The sequence below is a fragment of the Lupinus angustifolius genome, chromosome LG04 (assembly GCF_001865875.1).
Source record: "Lupinus angustifolius cultivar Tanjil chromosome LG04, LupAngTanjil_v1.0, whole genome shotgun sequence".
Lineage (NCBI taxonomy): Eukaryota > Viridiplantae > Streptophyta > Magnoliopsida > Fabales > Fabaceae > Lupinus > Lupinus angustifolius.
In genome coordinates, this window is record NC_032012.1 from 19,032,532 (window position 1) to 19,055,842 (window position 23,311).

Here is a 23,311-nt window from a genome sequence, read left to right on the forward strand (position 1 = left end):
TGTGAAAATAAATAGAAGTGTGTTGGGTTGTTTGATCAAAACAACTCCTTGATCCTCCACTTTATCCATAAGATATAGTGGCTTTTTCTCTTTTTGTATCTTCTCACTCTCTTTTGTTTTTCTCTCACTCTTTTTTTTTCCTAGTGCTATTTTTATTTTCAAGATTCTCTTGTCCTCTAGTACTTGCTCAGGGGTTAACGGAGAAAGTATCACCCTCCTTTTGTTGTGTATCAATGTGTACTTGTTTGTTCTTCCATCATGTGTTGCCTTTTTGTCATACTACCATGGTCGACCAAGTAACAAATGACTAGCCTCCATATCTACCACATCACATAGAACCGAATCCTCATAGTTCCCAATAGTAAATGGAACTTCAACTTGCTTATCAACAAGCATTTCTCCTTCCTCACTCAACCATTGCAATCGGTATGGAGTAGGATGTGTCTTAGTTTCAAGGTTTAGTTTTGACACTAGCCTTGTACTAGCCACATTGGTGCAACTTCCACTATCAATTATCGAACAACAAACCTTACCGCCAACTAGACATCTTGTGTGGAAGATGTTTCCTCTTTGAACACAGACATCAGTTTAATAAAATGAGTTTTATGTCGTAATTGTTATGTTCAAAACATTTTGTATATACACTATATATTATTTAAGTTTGGATTTTACATAAATATTTTATTTCAGGCATCACAAATAGTCTATTTGGTTTTTATATTTTGTTAGAATGACACGATTGAAGTCACTTCTAATTGATTGGAATAATATATACACATAAAAGTTACATTTTGTGCACTTGTTAAATGCAAATCAACATCTCTTGTGAGTTATGACTTGATTTGTTGTGAACGAGTTGCACTTTCTGTGTAGCATTTAAAATTGGTTAGAAATACTCCCAGACTAAGGTCAAGCTAAAAATATTGGATAAGTCCTGAACCCAAAGATAAAAATAAGTTGAACCTATGGAATAGGGACCATTAGTTTAGGGTTCTCAAATAAGTGATTTTTCAAATATACTTTTTAGAAGCATTTTTTGTGATAAGTTTAAATGCTTCTCAATTTTCACTTTTGTTCTTCTTTCAATGAATTTTTTTTTAGAAAGTTAAACTACATTATAAGTTAATTTTACACCTCACTAACTAACATTATGGTATCTAATATTTTAGGGTCCAAATCCATCCAATAATTTTATACTAGGTTTTAGTTACTTTTTACTCAAGCTTCCAAAAAAAGCCCATTATATCTAACCTTTTCATTTCTCCTATTTTTATCAAAAACTTTGCAAAATAGAGAGATGAATGATTAAGAAAAATAATTCTCTTACTAAATTCTCCTACAAATCTGTCTATACACAAGAAAATGAAGTGTTATAAAGTGATACTATTTATTAATGATAAGTTTACAAGTAACATATATCACTTTCTTATAGGCATGATGATATAATATTATTTTAATATAACTTAACTTGTTGAAGTAAATATTTTAGGGGTCTAAATAGAGTTCGCATATTAATAAAAGATTAGTACAATAATAATTTTCAAATATATAAAAGTAAGGAATTGAGTACTCGACAATTAAGACATCAATGAGAAACTTCAAAATGCGACAACTTAATTTTCCCAAATGTAACCACTACCTAGTATATACATTTAAGTAGCATGAGTATTAACTAAAGTCATTAGTCTCAAAATCTATATGGTTGCCTAACATCTTTCAAAAGTCTTATAAAGTCTCTCCAATGAAGTTACCTGTAACCAATTAAAAAAGAGAAAATAAAATAAGAGATATAAAAAATAATACAATCATTATTCATTAAGTATTCATGCAAGGGATATGAAATTTTAAGAGAAAGATAAACTAAACATAAGCAGCGTACAGCTTAAAACAACTTGAATGGAACAAAATGAAGCTACATTAGTATTGCATAATAACAATTTAAATTTCCAGATATATTTCCTACTCTAACAGCATATATAATCAAGCAAATGGCATGGAATGAAAACTCCAAAGGGTACCCCAAAAAATAATAATAGTTTAAATTTAAATCAGAAACATATATAAGTGAGTGTGAATGAAAGAGTTATGACTAAGCAATAAAGTGCATTTGTGAGTGTGACTAATACACTATCTCACCCCATATAAGTATAATATATCTCATAGAGTCATAGTGAAACTTTAGGAAAGATATACGCAAAAATGACAAATTGGACTGGATGAAAGAGGAATGTGTATTTACCTTAACAAAGGTTCCATTAGTAGCCATAGAAACAGGTGGTTTGAAAAAGAGTCTCATGGAAGGAAAAAGCACATGTTGTATTGTCCACTCGCGCTGTGCCCATTCAGTCGTTGCTTCAGAAAGCAGTTCGTGATCAACTTTATCATTGTCTATATTGCTCCCTGAATACAAAACCACTGTCAACACATAATTCACCAATCATATATTAATTATCATTGGATCTTAAACATAAGTAATATACATTAATGTTAGATAGTGTATTGACCGAGTGAAAATCTTTATATTAAACTCTAAAATGAAAGCCACCTCTATTTCATTGGCACCTTCATGATGACATTGTTCCTTACTAGCAGTTTCCAAATAATTTCCCCCAATTAAGAACCATCAAGTTTAATGGCTATAACCCTCTGGCATGGTCAACAAAGCAAAAACAACATGCGGAAGGCATAGTATAGTTGAACTGAAAGCAGAAGGTATGGCAGGTTCTCGTAGAAAACGATCAGCCCAAAGTATATGTTCCTTGAAGGTTTAATATACACAAAAGCTACACTTTGGATATAGAATGAGGGAATAATGAAATAGTCCATGTTATGCAAAAAAGATTGCACAGATTTTAGCTCAGCAGTTAAGGGATCGTAGCTCGAGTTCATATGGGGAAAATGTGGGGAAGGGCAGCAGTAGCTAAGCAATGGTTATTCTCACATTCTGCATCCTAAGATCTAAAAACAAATGGACAGTTTTGTAACAAATTAGCCAGCATTACTCAACATCACTTGTAAACAAGAAATAATAAAAGTTTCAAGTTCTCTTTTTTCTACTTAAACAAAAGTATGAAACATTACATGTATTTCAATACTTTTTAAAAATGATTCAAACAGAGTTTACCAAGACTGTTAAAGCTGCTCAGAGTGATTTTGGTGGATAGTTTAGACCCTTTATCTCATTCATAAAGTCCCTAGGCATTGTTCATAAACTATCATGCCCCAATATACATCATCACCAAGGCATTGTTGAAAGGAAACATTCTTAAAGTCCCTAGCCTACCTCTACTTGCTCATGCTTGCCTTCCAATGCAATATTGGGAACATGCTTTTACTATTTACTGTTTTCCTTATTAATAGGCTACCTTCTCCCTCACTTCAAAATCACTCCTCCCATTACTTACTTTTTGGCACTACTGCTGAATATACCAGTCTAAAAGTGTCTCTGGTTGGGCATGTTTTCCATTCCTAAGACCATACAACATACACAAACTTGATTTCAAATCTTCTGAGTGCAACTTCTAGGCTATTCCCCCACTCTCAAAGGGTATAAATGTTTGTCTAATGATGATAAGCTTTACATTTCTAAGGATCCCATCTTCAATGAATTCTCATTCCCTTTTGCACATCAAGTCTTCTGCATCACCTTCTAATACTTCCACTCCTCAAAATAACACTAGTGGCCTAGAGTTTGATCTTTGCCGCCTTTATTCTCATTATTAGATTTTTAATTTAAGCACAAAGTAGGCGGCCTATGCACCTATCATGCTTCAAGCCCAATGGGCTCTTGCATGAAAGGACATGTCATCGCAACGGCCCAATGCACGAGACTCCTACCTAGAGGGGTCTAGGGAGGGTAGATGTGCACAACCTTACTCTAGCAACCAAAGAAATGATTTGAACCCATGATCTCTAGCTCACAAGGCAAGTAACCTTATTGTTGTACAGATATGTAAAAATCACTCATGTGCCTTAACCTAACAACTTAAGCCTCTGGAGAGTTGCTATGTGAAATAGTAAGAGTTGGTCCAGCTACTTAACCAATCAGGCTTAAAATTGCTTGCCCAGTTAGCTCCTTGGGCCATCCTGTTTTATGAGATAAACTTTCCTAATTAGCAGCCTGCTACTAACAGAAAGGTGTGCTGTATAACATCATGGACTTGGACAAAATCAGGCCTTTTTCCCATGGACTGCATCTACTCCTACGTGTAACTCAACTAGTAGGCATGGTGTCTTTATTAGAGAAAACTTGGTTTTATGCAATACAAGAAGCAGATATAATTGTAAGGTCTAGAATAGAAACATAGTATGATACGTTATAAAATATTTGTTTGCTTGTTAGAATTCAACAGCTATGCAAGACCACTTCCAAAATCCTAACAACTATAATTTCAAAACAGCAGTTCTTCACAAAACCCAGTTAGGAATATTTATATTTTTCGTTACGTTATAAGTGCACATTATTTCAACAATAAGTATGCATGTATATGTACATGTGAGGACGTCTGTGATCCAGAAATTAACAAGCATCAAGTCCATACCAGTACTATCACATGCATTTTCCTTGGTACAATTGTCTAGCACTTTCCTCTTCTTGTAGAAAAGCAAGCCCTCACCAGATGGATTTGGCAACATTGGTGGATGCATAGCATAGAAATTCCCCAGAGCAACTGAAACTCCTTGAATGCAATTCTTTTCATCTTCCCAATCAACCTATCATAAAAATGAATATCACAGTTTCACCATGTTGAGGCAGACAAATAATAAACAAACATCATGACGTCTTCATGATTATTAATTAGCATGCACTTCGGTAAAGGACAGTCCAATGCACGAGGCTCCAATCTAGTGGAGCCTAAGTAGGGTAAATGTACAAAGTCTTACCATCTCGTAATGAAAAAAGTTGATTCTAGGATTTGAACTCATGACTTCTAGTTCACAAGACAACAACCTTACCATTGCACCAAGGATTACCCTCAAAGTTTGCACTTCAATATTGAGTTGAAAATGAACTCAATGGAACAATAAAATAAACAAGATGGTGATTTCTTGCAAAAAGTGTAATCAATATAAACAAAAAAAGAACACAAATGTAATGAACATATCAATGGTTTTATTGCATAAGCTGAATTTATGCATACAGTAATTAGCTGATGATATTGCTGATGATATTATATATAGCTTAAGAAATTAAAGAGAACTTTTCACCAACAGGTGAAGAGAGGAAGAAAAAAAATCATGAGTTCATAACTAACATCATTGCCTAAACAAAGCACAAACTCAGGGATGCGATCCATGTCAGGAGTATACTGGTCGAGTATCACAGGAAGGGTAGCAACATTTCCATGTTTGTCAATATAAATGCTAAAAAACTCATCCATAATTTCACTCTTTTGTTTCAGCAGTTCTGAGTTCATCTGGAGAGTAGAAAAAGAAATGGCTATTAGTATTAAGAAAGCAGATTCCTAAGGAAACCAACAAATGAAAATATGCTTGTAAAAGAAATTAAATTATTCCCACATTGGCCTAAGTAACTGAATTTTATTAGTCCACTACTCAAATCCAAAATCAAATAAAGCAATTGGACTCCTATGAAGATAGCCACAAAAGACATTTTGCACAGAGAAAGGGTGGTCAAAACTCAAAAGCAGCTTATGTGATGACATGAGATTTGAGATGTGTTGTTTTGTGGTGGTGTCTATTAAAATATAGCTACTTTAGTCAATCAGTTAGTTTGTTATAACTGATTGAGTGTTTGCCAAATCTGTTTGGCCTTTAGCTTGTATTTCGGCAACTATATAAGTAGCTCTTTGCTTCTCTTTTTAATCAGATTGAAGATAATAAAATTCTCCAAAAAGGCTTTCGATTTCTCTCCTCTCTCTCGTCTTCTCTTTATGTTTTCTTACATGGTATCACGCCATGGCTGCCACCACCACCACCACTGGGACCTCTCCTTCTCCTCCGTTCTCTCCTTCCGCTGCGTTGCCGATTCAAGTAGTTTCTTCTCCCCTTACTCTTCCAATTCCTTCGATGAAGCTAACTGAGAAAAACTATTTGGTTTGGAGGCATTTCATGCTTGCAACCCTAACATCAAATTGCGCAAATCGATTTGTGTTAGGAACCAAAATTCCACACTGTTTTCTAAATGACGATGATCGTCTCATCAACAAAGTGAATCCTGCCGATCTTTGTTGGGAAGAAGTGGATCAAACCATTTTTTCATGGATTCTGAATTCTCTTTCTGAAAATTTGCAACCTCGTGTGGTAGGTTGCACACATTTGTGGCAGTTATGGGAGGAACTTGACTCCTATTGTAATTCTCAAACCAAAGCTCGAAGTAGACAACTGCGTTCACAACTTCGCTCTATCTCGCAAGGTTCGTCTTCTATTTCTGAGTACTTCACTAAGATCAAAGGATTAGTTGATGTGTTGATCTTCATTGGAACACCTATCTCTAGTTCTGAACACATTGACTATGTTCTGGATGGCCTCAATGAAGAATATCAGCCCATTATCACCTCCATTGAGAGTCAAATTGATCCTCCATCGATTCACAACCTTGAATCCTTCCTCCTGACCTATGAGTCTAGACTTGAGAAGAATAAGCACAAGGCTCTGTCTGATGCTTTGTCGGTGAATCTCGCTTCAGAATCTTCACCGATTTCATCCAAACAAGTATCGTCTCAAGTTCGTCCTAATTCAATGGCTCATTCGTCGTATTATTCTCCTAGATCTGAGTTTCAATCTCCTTCTTCATTTGCTGGATTTGGTAATTTTGGATATAATAGAGGTGTAAATCGTGGTCGTCATGGGAATTTTAATGGTCGTCATCGTGGTGGAAGAATTTCTGGACGTTCTTTTTCTCTCTTCTGTGTTTATTGCAATAGGAGTGGTCATGACGTTAGCGCTTGCTATTATGCGCCTCTGAACTATGGGGGGTCTCTAACGTACGCTGGCCAACACGTGCAATCCATTCCACCTAACTACATGCCACGCCAACCTCCATATTCCCACTACAACTCCATTAACTCCAATCTTGGGCCTCCTCGTTATTATCCGACCCATTTTTATCCAGACTACCCCATGGATTTTAATACTGGTCAATCTGGACAATTTTCTTCTCATCAAATTGGGAATTCTCTCCTTGGGCCTGGTCCACACTCTGGACATCAATTCCCTCCTCAACAGTTTGCCATGACTGCTCAAGCTACACATCGTGAAGCTCCTCCTCCCCGTGACTCAAGATGTGTCACCTGGTATCCAGACTCTAGAGCTACAAATCATCTAACTATTGATGCTTCCTTGGTGCATGAATCGATTGAGTCATTTGGTCATGATCAAATTTACATGGGTAATGGCACTGGAATTCCAATTAAATCTGTTGGGAACTCCTCCTTCACCTCTAATCTCAATTCTGAAATTACTCTTTCTCTTCATAATCTCCTTTTAGTTCCTTCTATCACAAAGAATCTTTTAAGCGTTTCACAATTTGCTAGAGAAAATTCTTGCTACTTTGAATTTCACTCTAATGCTTGTTTTGTGAAATCTCAGGTTACTAACGAAATTTTGCTTCATGGTTCTTTCACCAAGGAAGGACTCTATGCCTTTCATGGTCTTGCTCCAAGCTCTGAGTCTCACTGTCCTCCTTCTACCTTTACTCACGCTGTTGTGCACGATGGTTTGCCTAATTCTACCATCTGTAATTGTAATAAATCTGTTCTAGGTCAATGTAATTCAACCAGTACAATTTCTACTTTTTCTTTGTGGCATTCTTGATTAGGTCATCCTCATGAAGCAATTGTAAAAAGTGTTTTGACTCAATGTAAGATTCTTCATGTCAATAAAACTTTAATTGATTTCTGTTCTTCCTGCTATATGGGTAAGGCTCACAAACTTCATGCTCTTAGTTCCACTACTGTTTATAATTCTCCTTTTGCTTTAGTTTATGTGGATCTATGGGGCCCTGCACCTGTTTACTCAGGTTCAGGATTCCGCTATTATCTGTCCATTGTGGATGCTTTTAGCAAACACACATGGATTTTCCTTTTAAAGCCGAAATCTGAAACACTAACTGTGTTTGAATATTTTCTCAAGTATATACATAGTCAGTTTAATCACTCTATCAAAGCTGTTCAGAGTGATTTTGGAGGGGAATTTCGTCCGTTTAGTACCTTCTTAAAAACCCTAGGAATTGTGCATAGACTATCCTGTCCTCAGACACATCATCATCAAGGTACAGTGGAACGCAAACATAGGCATATAGTTGACACTGGCCTTACTTTACTAAGTCATGCTCACCTACCTATGTCATTTTGGGATCATGCCTTTGTTACATCTGTTTTTCTCATCAACAGACTTCCCTCTTATACTCTCAAACACAAATCTCCTCATCAGATTTTATTTGGTCATCTTCCTGATTATAGCTTTCTAAAAGTCTTTAGTTGCGCTTGTTATCCTTTGCTTAGGCCTTTCAACAAACATAAACTTAGTCCTCGAAATTCAGAGTGCACCTTTCTTGGGTACTCACTAAATCATAAAGGATACAAATGTCTTTCTCAAGATGGCAAAATCTTTATTTCAAAAGATGTTCTCTTCAATGAACATGTTTTTCCCTATAGAAGTGAGCCACCCAAGCAGAGTGTCATTCCTCTCACTGATTCTTCAATGCTTACATCCTTTCATCCTACTCCTTGCATAGTTCCTTGTCCTGAACCATCTATTCCTAGTCCTTCTTCTCCTATTGTTCATCCTTCAGGTTCTGTTCCTCCCCTCATGTCATCCCCTACTTCCCTTGTTTTTGACAGTGAGTCATATGCTTCTCCTGATGTTTCTATTCCTTCACCTCCTGTCCCTATGCCCTCGGGTTCTGAGTACTCTCCTTCCATCACTCCATCCAGGGATTCTACTTCCCTCCCTATGGTCACTTCTTCTCATCCAATGCAAACCAGGTCTAAATCTGGCATTTTTCAAGCCACTGTTCCCAGAGTTCACTTAACCAGTTGTGAACCTATCAGTGCTAAGGCTGCCCTTGCTGAACCAGTTTGGCAGCAAACCATGCAAGTCGAGTATGATGCTCTAATGGCCCTAGGAACCTGGTCTCTGGTGCCTCTTCCTTCTCATAAACAAACCATTGGTTGTAAATGGGTGTTCAGAATCAAAGAGAATCCAGATGGCACCATCAACAAGTACAAAGCCAGACTTGTTGCCAAAGGCTTTCATCAAAGACATGGAGTTGATTACATTGAAACATTTTCTCCTGTGGTAAAACCAGTTACCATAAGAGTCTTACTAACTCTAGTCGTCTCTCATCAGTGGATGATTGAACAACTAGACATTAACAATGCATTCCTTAATGGAATCCTAAACGAAGAAGTATATATGACTCAACCTGTTGGTTTTCAACAGGGGGATAAAGCTTTAGTCTGCAAGTTGCATAAAGTTATTTATGGTTTAAAACAAGCTCTAAGACAATGGTTTGAAAGATTAAAGGGTTCTCTTTTCAAACTTGGGTTTAAAATCAGCAAGTGTGATAACTCTTTGTTCATTCATATATCTGACACTCATCAGCTCTATATCTTAGTCTATGTGGATGACATTATAGTGACTGGATCTTCTCCTTTTCTTGTCAAACAAGTAATTAAGGATCTTAGCTGTACTTTTGCTCTAAAACAGCTAAGGCCCTTGGACTATTTCCTGGGTATTGAAGTTAAACATCAGAAAAATGGATCCCTTTTCTTACCTCAGTCCAAGTATGTTAGAGACCTTCTTAACAAGGCAAATTTGTCCACTTCCAAAGCCAGCATAACTCCCATGGCTACAAATTGCAAACTCACAAAGCATGGTTCAGATGAGTTTGAGGATCCTACCTTCTATAGGTCAATTGTTGGAGCTTTGCAATATGCCACTGTTACTAGACCTGACATTACTTACTCTATAAACAAGGTTTGTCAGTTCCTAGCTAAACCTCTAAACTCTCATTGGACTGCTGTTAAGAGAATTCTTAGGTACCTTCAAGGAACCAAACACTTAGGTCTAACTATCACCTCTGCTAATACTCATTCTGATCTTCCCCTCATTGCCTACTGTGATGCTGATTGGGCTTTGGTTATAGATGACAGAAAATCCACTTATGGTGCTTGTCTTTATCTTGGACCAAATTTAGTCACATGGTGGTCAAAGAAGCAACAAACGATATCCAGATCTAGCACAGAGGCAAAGTACAGAAGTTTGGCCTTAGCTTCTCAGGAATTAATGTGGCTAGAATCTCTTCTCAAGGAGCTTCATTGCACTTATCAAACTCCAACAATTTTTTGTGACAATTTAAGCACAATTGCTATGTCACATAATCCAGTCTTACACAATAGGACTAAACATATAGAACTGGATCTTTATTTTGTCAGAGACAAAGTTCAGAACAAAACTCTTACAGTGAAACATGTTCCTTCTGAATTTCAAACGGCATATATTCTCACAAAAGCTCTCTCTAACAATCAATTTGTGACTCTGAGAAATCAACTTCAAGTGCTTGAACTCAATTCATCTACTTAATTAGTTCTGGCAGCCCTCATTTAGCTCCCTCCAATTCAGGGGGTATATTAGAATATAGCTACTTTAGTCAATCAATTAGTTTGTTATAACTGATTGAGTGTTTGCCAAATCTGTTTGGCCTTTAACTTGTATTGCTCTTTGCTTCTCTTTTTAATCAGATTGAAGATAATAAAATTCTCCAAAAAGGCTTTCGTTTTCTCTCCTCTCTCTCGTCTTCTCTTTCTGTTTTCTTACGGTGTCTGTTAGACTATATGAAAGTATCTAACAATATCTTAAATTGTCCTATAGTGAATATTTACATGATGTTTATGAAACCCAAGTTAAACATCAAACCATAATAGGTATCATAGTAGTTTTAACCAGTTAAACTGTTTGGTTGAACCATATGACATCATATATAATTATATATAAATATATAATCATATATAAATGCATAATCATATATAAATGCATAATTATGAATAATTAATAATCATGAATAATTAGAAGAATAACACTAGCCTCCCCTTGAAAGACTTCATTTTTATCCTTCTACACCTAAACTCTATAATTTCATCAATGTCCAAGAAGATTGATGTCCCTCTTAACTACAGTGCACACAGAAGCTACTATATGTCTATATTATAAGTTTAAACTTTATAGGATATGCATGGCATTCACAAAAGTAGCAGTAATTTAAAACGAGTGGGACATTACTTCAGCAATCTTCTCTTGGAGGTGATCCTCATCATTACATTCTGAATCTAAATCTTCGTCCTTCAATGCTAATATAATCAAGTCTTTCAAGGGGAGGGGATCACTTATACTTATGGCATTGAGACGGGCAAAACGGCTCAGAACTTGCTGATATATAAGCTCTTTGCTGCAAATGAATTAAAGACTGTTAGGTAGAGATCCAGCACAGTTTTATATCTCTAACAATGCATTGGGTTGTTTATGAATTCTTATAAAACTTTCATGTTAAAGACTTGACAAAAACTAACAGAAACAAATAGCTACCTCAGGTTTACAACATTCACAAGATAAAGATGAGTATTATGTTGAATGACAGCAAAAACATCATCTGCCATTCCAATGTACGTGCAGTGCCTTACAATGTCCATCATGCCTACAAGGTAGATGTTAGCATGAAGCATGAATCAATTTCCAAATCAGTTTAAGTAACACAATAAAGTTATGAGCACTCTAGAAACATACCTGGGTCACATTTGTTATTGATCTCATCAAGAAGCTCTTGAACACTAGTCAGATCTAAAGAACCTTTTGGGTTCCTTCTTTGTCGAACTGAGGACCTGTTAAAGGAAAACACAATTTTTTTATTTATAGAATTGATCAATGCAAATACTTTCAATTATTTTAAACGTCAAAAGATAAATTTCTATCAGCCAAATATATCATACAAACCAATTAGAACTAACAATCTACATGTAGAAGGATATAAGAGGCGGGAGAGGAAGAGATAATTCAAAATTTCATAGCTCATTCATGCACCCTATTCCTATTATCTAAAGGGATTATTTTGTCAAGTGAGGCCAAGCATTCCATAGAACATAGGAAAATGTCAAGAGAGAAGGAAAAATAGAAGCTTACCAAAAGAAAAAATGGAAGAAAACAAAATCTGCGAGGTGTACACAAACTCAAAATAAAAAAGTCTTTAGCATCATATTCAAGCATAAGTTCAATAGTTAAACTTCAAGTTCAACTCAAACAAACAGACCAGATTCAATTTCATGATGTAACTGTTCTTATTTATTCTACCTCATTTTCCAAGAAGGTTTGCATGTATCAAGTTATAAAGAAGAATAATAATCTTATTGCTTGAATTAAAACTACAACCTGTGACTACAATTTTCAGGCAAAGAATGACCTAATTAAGGAAATAAGTAAACCTGTACAAAATCTCTTAATTGACATAAAATATCCTGATATATATTGTGAAACTAAAATAATAATATAAGCATATTTTCTAATAATAAAGAGAATCTCCTAATACTACGACAAGTATAGATACCTCATGGTTCTAACACTTCAGTATGATAATACACATGTGGACCATTATAAAGAAATACTGATGTGCTTAAAGAACATTTAAAATGTTTAAAATAACTACAGCAAAACATAGAAGCAGCACAGAAATAACTAAAGATGAAAAGATTCAGAGAAAATACAACACATTGAAAGGACTAAGAAATTACAGCTGACAATAATCTATTTAAAGAATGGTATGAGCATGCTAGATACAAAAATTGCAGTAGGAATCACCTTACTGCATTCAAACTAGCAGTCTTTTCAATATGCCCATCAAGCTTCGTTTGTACATAGGCATGTAATCTTCCAGCAGGATCTAATGAATCTGTTCTAACCAACTTATGTACTGGCACTTTCTGTGATCGAGATCCTATGAAAATATAAGATAATGGAAGATAAATAAACACAATAAGAAGATAAACTCAAAACAAACAAGTAAGCAATCCAAAAGACAATTTTTCATACCCGGTGTCGTAGGGCTAAGGTTCACCTCCTTGCTTGTATTATTTTGGGACAATGAAGATTGCCTCCCTGTCTGCCACAAACATAAGACAAAATATGCAAAGAAAATGTAGGTGTTATGGGACTGTAATTGAATAAAACATGAACCAAGACAAAATCTACATTCATTGATTCATGATTTACAAGAATCAGTTCATAATTAAAAACTAAAAATAGGTTTAAATAGATGAGCCTCGGCGCAAACAAGCAATCAAAAAAATAAAAAATAAATGAATAAATAAAAAAACATCCCAAATGTTATAAAAAAATGATGAAGACTTCCCCCTGGATTCAGACATTCCTTTCCCACCAAAAGGCAACAACCATAAAACAAATTCTTTCCTTATCTATGAATTCAGTTGACATAGCAAAATTATAATACTTAAAATTGGCAGATATTTCTAACCAGAGTAAAAAACATTAAGCATTGAGTAAAGAATATTTCCTGGACATGCCTGTTCTTGAAATGTCCTTGCCTCATCAGAACTCCTCAATCTTGATTCAACCACTGACTGTATCTGTTCAATGATAGCTTCCTGATTTAAAACGCTCACCTATATGCAAACAAAAACACTACTTTCAACAACAATGAAGAAAACACTGTTAAAAAAACTTAATAGTCATATCTCCTTCAATTTATAGTCAAAAACCATCATTACAAGTTTCATTTGTACTGCTTACAACACCTTGCTAACCACCAATCTGACCCTAACAAACTTGAACCCACCAATTTTCAACCTTCAGCCCACCCAAGCAAACCTTATTGCTAACCTATTATATCTCAACACTTCCATGTCCTACATTAGTAATTAGTAACATAGAAATACAGGCATGTTTCAAAATGAAAACAATAAATTTATCAAAGAGAAGAAGTTCCGGCATGAGATATGATATTCGCAAAGCAGACACCACTGCATTGCTGTTTCCCACATCTACCCTTAGCCAAAACTTAAGGACTGAAACCAGCCCAAAAAAATTAAAAACCTAGATCACAAGGTAAACCAGGCTGTTAGAATATCTAGAATTATCCCATTTCGTTCTGTTTGGATCCAATTGCAAGGTATGGGACTGGAGTCCCACATCAGAAAATATGGGATTCCAATGCCAGTTTAATATGGCCTCATGTCCCTCCTACTTGTTTCATAACCATAAGTTATTAACCATCTTGATAGCAACAATACACAACCTCATGTTCTGTAAAATAAGCATCAAATCAACACCATCAAACGTCAAGGGTCTTCGGCAGTTCTAATTTTATTTTAACTTGTTAGCGTTTAAATATGACAGAAAAAATTAATATACACATGCATATTTATAATTAGGTTTATACCTCTCTCTTTGTCGGATGCACATTGACATCAATATTCTCAGGTGGTAAAACAATTGAAATATATACGAAGGGTTTAGATGCTTTGGGCAATGTTGTTGCATAAACAATCTCAATAGCTCTCTTCAATGCAGACCACTCAACCAATCTATCTGAGGAAAATAAATGATAAATGAGAATCTATAAATAATTAGCTTATGTTAGAAATTTAAACATTCTTTAGTGATAAAATTAAAGTAAATAAAAATGAAAAGAACAAATAATGCATATGATGTGAACCTCACCTTCTTCAAGGACAAATTGGGAGGGTACACAAGTACGGAATAACAAATACAATTAAATCCAGTAAGAGTTCCTATATATTAGCCCAGAAAGACGTGCAAGTGTGAAGGTAATACACTTAGGTGAGAGTGAGAGAGAGAAAGACGGATTATGTGAGACAGAAAGCAACTTCATATTTATGCATTGCCTAGTAGCTTTCAAGATAAGAACACATTAGGGTTATTTATCTGATCAGAGAATACATAAGTACTTAGTAATGGACATGTGCCATCACCAATAGACGCTTACAAATAGTGACATCCAACATATCATAGCTACTTCCTAAATGCTCCAGTTGGTTACATGTTTTAAACTCAATTATATTCTAAGCTAAAAATGAAGCAATTAAATTTTCCATTTGAAAGTTTTACTTCATTTTGCTTCTTAACTCGGTCTACCAGTTGCAAACTTGATTGGACATTTTTTTGCTTCATTACAAAGGGATATGTTCCAAAAAGAAAAAGAAAAAAGGATTAATGTCAGAATAATTGTTTCTGATGATTTCACTAGAAGAGCAATTGCTCTTAAATAGAATACAAGTCTAATAAAGGAAATTACTAAACTATTGCACATAAAGTTAATTCCTATGTTTAAGGGTGAATGATTCCTATACAATAAATACAAAATCAAAGAGCTAGCCTTCCTCATTTATAGCATTTTATTCTGTATATAAAATGACATTCTATTATGGCCAATCCTCAAGGATTCTGTCCCCTCCATTCTCAACTTGCCAATAATAGACTAAAATGTAGCACCACTTAATCCTTTCGCTAGTGCATTTACAAGTTGATTTTTAGAGGATACAAAGGGTGTACAAAATTGTCCCATTATCCAACTTCCCTTTTATGAAGTGTTTGTCTATTTCAATGTGTTTGGTCCTACTGTGTTGCACTGGATTATGTACAATGTTTATTGTTGACTTATTGTCTCAGTATAATCTCATTGGTTTGTTCCACTCAATCTTTAGATATTCTAAAATTATCTTCATCCATAGCAGTTCACATATCCATAAGGTCATTGCTCTAAACTCTGCTTCTACACTTGATCTTGCAACAACATTTTTTTTTTACTCCTCCAAGTCACCAAGTTTCCTTTAAGAAAGGTGCAGTATCCGGATGTAAACCTTCTATCATCTATAGATTCAGCATTGTCAACATCTATGTATGCTTCCAATGTCATGTCCTTCCTTCTTGTAAACAGAACTCCTTTTCCAAGAGTTCCTTCCGAGTACTATAGGATGCGGTAAACAGCTCGAAGATGTGTTTCTTTGGGATTTTACGCATAAATCGAGATACCACCCATACTACATAGGCTATATCAGGTCTTGTGTGAGACAAGTAGATCAATCACCCACCAATTTCTGATATGATTCTCTGTTAACAACAACACCTCATGTTGCTTCACTAAGCTTGTGATTCTGTTCAATGGGTGTTTCTACGGGTTTTACAACAAAGTATTCTCGTTTCTGCCAGTAGGTCCAGCACATTTGTTTTGGGAGATGAATATTCCATGACTAGAATGGGTCACTTCAATGCAAAGTAACAGTTACAAGATGCTTGGGCTATTAAGTATTACTTGGCTAACCTCACTTTTATGTTTCAAGAGAAACACCCACCATACTCAAGTATAGTTATCAATGAATATGATAAACCACCTAGCCCTAGATATATTTGGTATATTAGAAGGTCAAGCAAAAGGAACTGGCATTCTTGTATTTCTAATGGGAAAGTTGGCACATTTGTGTTTTGCAAATTTACAAGTATATACTGAAACAATCTGATGTCAAGTTTTTGAAATAAACTAGGAAACATGATCTTTAGGGTACTAAATGAAGGGTGACTGAAACCTTTGTTATCTATCGCAAGCGATAGCGGTGGGATAGCGGTGTTGCGGAGGTTGCCGGCCCCTCCTCATGACAAAACAATGGATAGCAGTGTGACTTACCGTCACGGCTGTTATGGTTGTTGTCGCATTCTTCAGTACCTCCGTTTCGTAGGCTAGAAGGCGCAAGAGGTTGAAGAAGAGTGAAATACTGAAACCCTAATTTTTTTAATGGAAAAAGTCTTTTTTACCCTTACTTTTTTTACTGTTAGTCTTTTGGGTTTTCTGATTTAAAAAAAAACCTTCCACTTCTCTCTCATTTAATTTCTTTCTCTTTCTTCTCATTTAATTTAATTTTCCTCTATTCTCTCCCCCTCATTAAAACTAAAATTCTTCATTTTTTCTCACTCAAATCATTTTCATCTCTTTCTCTCCTACATTGGACACATTCTATTCCTATACTTCACTAAAACATAACTCTTTCATTTTTTCATCTCCTACATTCTGAATTCACTTTATTTTTATACATCTTCCCTAAAACATAAAACTCTTGGTGATAGTAATGACTATTGAAGAGAGTCTAAATTTGTTTTGCTAAAGCTTTAGAGGCTTAATCTTTATGTTTTGAGGCCTTAAAGTTAGAGCTTCAATTATAATACACTTATATTAAAGCCTTAAAGGCTTAGACTTATTTTGGTTATATGTTATGAATGTTTATTTTGGTTATATCTAAGAATATTAAAGGGAGGACGCCTAAAACGCTTGTGTAGCAACAATATTTGAGAAGAATTCCAAGATTCTGAATTTGTCTGGAGACTGGAAGTAAGTACCTTCTTCCGGCTATTGCACCTGTTTTCCTCATGCGACAGACAGTATAACTCATCTTGTTATTTAGCAATTCAAATCGTCTTCCCCGTGCCAATCTCCTAAAAACACAATGTGAATGGGAAAATGTCACTACACAGTTCAATTCTTTAATGAGTTTGTGGATGGATAAAAGGTTGTTAGAAAGTTGTGGGACATGAAGCACACGATTAGATTAAGAGAGGAGCTGAGGTGGATGTTACCACAGCCAGTAACTGGAGTTTGGAATCCATTAGCAACAATAATATGATGTTTATCATATAAAATGGAATAGGATGATAAATATGAAAGGTGAGGTGTCATATGATCTGTAGCACCAGAGTCAATAATCTAACTATCCGTAGTACTCAAAGCATTAGGAGATAAGAAGGCAGAATTCTTACTAGTCATAGTTAAAGAACGAGTACCAGAAGGCTTACTTAATGAGTCCATAAGTGATCGTAGACGCTCTAGCTCTTCTTTGCTAAGGGCATGGGCACTTTCTTCTATTTGGTGTACAAGTGGGCCTTCACCCATACTCTCCAAGTCAGAAGTCGTGTGATTTACACGCCTCCGAAAAATACCTTTGGACTCTCCCATATATCCAAAGACTTTATCCCTTCCATGAAGTTTGAAGCAAGTTTCTTTAATATGGCCAGATCTCTTACAATCAGTGCACCATCGATCATCACGGTTGGTCTTTTCAAAGGGTTGTCCTGAAGATGTGGATCCTTTTATTCGACCCTTACTGGAGGCTAAGGCTCAACCATTAACTGGTTTGTCTTCCATCATCATTGTCCTCCGACTTTCTTCACTACGGACTATGTGGAACACCTCCGAAAGAGAAAGTAGTTTCTCCTTACCCAAAATTTGAACCCAAATGGGATCAAATTCAGAGTTCAACCCCGAAAGAAATTTGAAGATTCGTGATTTCTCAATGAACCGGGTTAGTGTTGTAGAGTCTTCATCACACTTCATCTTCAAACTCTAATACTGATCTAATTCGATCCAAAGACCATTAAGGGTCCCATAATACTCTATTATAGAGAGGTTTTCCTGTCTAGAATTGAAAACCTTATTTTCCAATTCATAATAGGTTGAGCGGTCATGTTTCATAGAATATATGTCCGCCAAGATCTTCCAGATCTCCCGTGTAGTAGGGAAAAACATAATTTCGGCTAATCTCCGAGGTCACAGAGTGTCAAAACAGGTCATAACGAGAGAGTCTTCATCAACCCACATATCATACTATGGGTTAGTCTCAGCAGGTGCATTTCCTTCAATATGATTAATCATGTTGCATCCTCTAAGAGTGGTATGAACAAACTGGGCCCATTGGAGGTAGTTACACCCATCCAATTGATACGACCCTTGCAATATTGGAAGATCATTGTGGGTCAAGGGTGGAATAAAGACAGATTTCTCTTAAGAGGCAGAATTCTCTTGTTCAGACATATTGAACCTGAAACAAAGAGAAGAAGGCAGTAGCTGAATGGGACGTGGCAACAATTAGGGGTTTCAAGAAAAGTGAAATTGTGGCCAAGGCACAATGGCTAAACATGAAGAAAAATAGGAGTCGTAATAAGAACGGCTAGGGTTTTAAGTGTGGAAGCAGAGCCCCAGAATTGGGAGCTCTGATACCAACTTGAAGAACGGAGAATAATCTTATTCCTTGTTATTTAAACAATAGTAAGTAATTACAATTTATAGGCTAAGACTAATCCTAATTAAGGAAATAAATAATCTGGACAAGACATATCTCTTGATTAATACTATAGTATGTACAAATCTCCTAATTAATACTATAAATAAAAAAACAGATCTTCTAAAGATAACAAGAATCTCCACATATTACAACAACAAAAATATAAAATATTTATAACAATAGGTTTAAACTCCTACAATAAAGATTCCATAGTTAGGAATATTTTAAAGGGGGTAGCCCAATAGACAAGGCTCCAACTATTGTGGGATTTGGGTAGTAGCATCACAGTCTTAACCCTTTAAGTGTGTTAGTTATTTACAACTAGAACCATTGAACATCATATCATGGAGTAGCAACCTTACCATTGAGATAGTGGTCACCCTCAGCCATGAATTTAGCAGAAACAAAATTTGCCAGTGGTAATAGTATTGTTTATTATCTTTCTATTAATTAGTCGCAGTAGTATTAATATTAGTATGATTTGAATAACTTCATTCTGTCAGTAATATATGTTCATAAAGAATAGATGATGTATACCATTGATGAAAAGCACCATAGTGATTTTCTTGGCAGCATAATTGGCATTTGACATGAAACCATGCATCTCAAAAACTGAAGATGGATCATTGTCCGAAGCTTCAAGTTTGATCAGATTACGAGCAACCGAGACCCCATAAACAGATCTGATGGCGTCAAGCGTTGAAGACGTGACAACTGTATGAACATCTGCTCTGGTAGCTCCATGCTGATAGCAACAGAAGTCCCAACAATTAGGTGATTTTTTTTTATAAATAACAGTAATGAAAATTAATATATGGAACTCACAATATAGCATTAAGATTATATTAAAGAATTTTTACTGCTCAAGAGACCAACCTTTCTGCAAGAGAAACTGACATTATTGTGATGAATAGCAAATCTGCTTACTAAGTCTACAATTTTCGAATAATCGTCAGCAGAACTTTGCAGTGTCTTCTTCCTTGCAGTCATGTTATAGAATAAATTCTCAACCTGTTAACAGAAGCACAATACAAATTAATTCCCATTGCTAATCCCCATACCTCACTAAGTGAGAACTCATGCATTAGACCGATTTTTTTTTTTTTTTGCTAATTTAGAGCAGAAGTACAGCTCGGTTCTGAAAGTCTACAACTCGTACTAGCATTTCTTTTTTTAGATAAGAAAATAAATTCATCATGGGTTCATCCAAGGGATGTCAAGCACTTTTCGTACTGGATAAAGTTGTATCCCCTGGTTTAGTGAGACAAGAAATATGACTAATGGCAACAAGGTTTCTGCCCAGTTCTAAAACCAACTTAAAAATCAAACCAGGTACAACTTTTTTTGTGCTGTATTGTTCCTCATTTTTTCAAAAATCAAACGAACCCTTAGAATAGAGATACAAAGAGACTAAGAGAAGATAGTAAGGTATCCTCCACGAAAAACAAAAGAAAAGGAAAATTACAAAGACAACAAATAAACAGAGCACAAAATTAAGGACAATGGCAACCCAAACTCTATGTAACCCCCTTAGAGAGACAACTAGCCAAGCACAAAATAGAAGCCAAAAACCTCATTGTTTCGCACAATATATCTAAGTACAGCAAAAGACCTTGACAATTAATATATTGGTGGCCCAATGCACAATAACAAAACAGGAATCATCCTAGTCATGACTCGTGATTTCATCTAGTTTGGTATGTCAGGCATATCTTTCACATTGAAGAACCAGTGCCACTGCCAGGTTAAAAAGGTATGTTGAACTTTTAGATCTAGTAAGCAAAAGAATGGCTTCAAATTGATTTAAGTACAGCTTAAACATTCAAAAATTTAAAGAGTCCGCAACTCCACATTGAGGATCTTAACTAAATTTCCAATTCGTTTAATGAAACATCTGCATTTCTTAGTGTAAGCTTATGGGGCTAGACCATTTTAATTGTCATCAATTCATAATATATTAAAGCGAATGGTATTTACATAAAATACATTCAAATGCTCAAGAAAAATGACAAAGGAGGTCTTAGTACAGCCAAAAGACTAGATGATACCATTATCTGTGTTCCTTTTACAGCAGCACAAGCCCTCGGTTCATGCTCCATGGCACCATCTCTATAGGATACCCTGAACCATAAAATCAGAAAGTTAAAGAATCAGAAATGTTTAACTGTGTTGAACATTTGCATTACATATATCATATGGAGAGATTTCTGTTTTAATCCTTTTCACCTAAATCCCATAATTAAACAGTATCAAACAAGCCACGAATGGTAAAAAATTCATTCATATCCATGTTAATAAAAAGGTTAAATTACTTTATTGGTCCCTAGATTCTTTAGGCAAAATCAAATAGGACCCAATACTAAAAAAGCTTTAATTTGAATCCCTAAACTTATTAAAGTTTGTAATCAAGCCCTTCATACACATTTCCATTAGGTTTTGATTAAGTTTCAGTCAGGTTTCACATAAGTGATCCATCCACTCTTGCATTTGTGGTCCCTGAACTTCATGGGAAATTCAAATAGATCCCTGCAGTCCTGTACATTTTGGGAAAATCATAAACTTTACAAAACCCAGATGTGTATAATGAACTCGCTTAAAAAAATTCACAAGGTTCGAGACCCAACCAAGGTTTTAAATCTAACTGATACCACAACAGAAGCTGCAATGTTAAAGTTTTGGTAGTCTCCAAAACTACATCACAACCGCATTTTCCCTCAATATTTTGCAATTTTGATAAATGCAACATAATTGCAACCATGGACGCAATTTAAAACCTTGGACCCAATTAGAAACTCTTCTAGTATTTCTGCAAAAGGATTAGAGAGCAACCGAGTAAACTAAACCTTAAGTAATTAAGGTAGTAGAGAAATTCATACCAATTAACCCCAAAAAATGATGGTTCAGCGCAGGAGGCTTCCACCTAATGGAATATTGGGAGTGTATATCTATAGTCTTAGTCTCGCAAGCATAGAAAATGTTACCATTATCTAAACTCGGGACCTCTTAGTCACTAAAAAGTAACTTTCCCGCAGCTCATACGAATTAACCAAATAAAAACACATAATGTGAAAACATTTCATACTTCTCTCATTCATAACCATCTTAATAGAAAAACAAAGTCAAAAAAACCGAAAATAGTAACAACAAATTACCTGTAACCATGCAATTGGCCTTTGGTAATGGTAGTGACAGTAACATGACTCACATACGTCATGCTGGCGAGAGCTTCTCCCCTAAACCCCATCGACTTGATGCTCATTAAGTCCTCAAATGACGACAATTTCGATGTTGTATGCCTCTCGCACAGTATAGGAAGGTCTTCATACTTGAAAAGGAGAGGAAAAAAGGAATGATCAAAAGGCAAAGATTTTTTCTGGTTCAACCTATGGGTACAGAACTAAGCCATTTCGGGATGTGTAGTTGTCCCTTCCAACAATTGTCGCTTATAGGAATGAACCTTTGACAATTTAATCTATGGGGATCAGTGGGCCACTAGACCAAAATCGTGTTGGTAAAAGTAAAGATAATAAATCAAATTGAGCAAAAACGACAGCATTTGGAAAAAAATAACTGACTCGTATTCCGTGGCCGTCGTCGGAGATTTGAATGAGTTTGAGGCCGCCGTCCTTGAGGAGGAGGTTGATGGAGGTGGAAGCGGCGTCGAGGCTGTTCTCGATTAGCTCCTTGACGGCGGAGACGGGGCGCTGGATGACCTCGCCGGCGGCGATTCGGTTGACGACGGAGTCGCTGAGGCGGTTGATTTTGGGTGGGTCGGTTGGGGAATGGGGTTGGTCTTGTTGTTCAATGTCCATTGCTGTTGTTGAGAAGGGTTCGTTATCGCTCCACAGTGGGTTTAGTTTAGGGGTTTTTACATACATAAGCAATGGAGTTGGAGGGAAAATGAAAACTCTTTTGTACGTTTCACATTAGACACGTGGCAAGATAGGCTCGGTCGGTTAGGCGAATCCAACGTTACATATTTTTTGGTATTATCAATAATATTTTCTCAACTTCCGTTCGAGGAAATGCACATTACAATGACAGTTTATTACTAAGAGAAAGACTATTTAGATACATATTTAATCATAAATAATAACACCAACAGATTTATCACAGTTAACTCTTTTCTTTTTTGCCCATTATTTTTTTTTTTGGAGAAAACTAGTTCATCACAATTGTATGTAATAACTCCCAAGTTTTTCTTTACTTACCAGTTA

The 23,311-nt window shown here is 35.7% G+C and overlaps 1 protein-coding gene across 3 annotated transcripts; it reads right to left on the bottom strand.

Annotated features, from left to right (window-relative positions):
* On the bottom strand, positions 1,557–22,960 carry LOC109346110 (DNA mismatch repair protein MLH1). 3 transcript variants are annotated; one of them, XM_019585487.1, is made up of 16 exons: positions 22,670–22,960; positions 22,247–22,419; positions 21,143–21,215; positions 19,971–20,105; positions 19,632–19,839; positions 14,408–14,556; positions 13,533–13,631; positions 13,042–13,111; positions 12,811–12,946; positions 11,746–11,840; positions 11,548–11,656; positions 11,245–11,410; positions 5,256–5,417; positions 4,542–4,713; positions 2,240–2,400; positions 1,557–1,751 (listed from the first exon to the last, which is right to left on the bottom strand). In XM_019585487.1, exons 1-16 carry the CDS (start codon positions 22,904–22,906, stop codon positions 1,707–1,709), a joined length of 2,190 nt encoding a protein of 729 aa, XP_019441032.1. In that variant the 5' UTR covers positions 22,907–22,960; the 3' UTR covers positions 1,557–1,706. The 3 variants fall into 3 exon arrangements, with proteins under 3 accessions (XP_019441032.1, XP_019441033.1, XP_019441034.1); XM_019585488.1 differs by lacking the exon at positions 5,256–5,417; XM_019585489.1 differs by lacking the exons at positions 1,557–1,751; positions 2,240–2,400; positions 4,542–4,713 and adding an exon at positions 4,721–5,125 and having other exon boundaries at positions 5,213–5,417.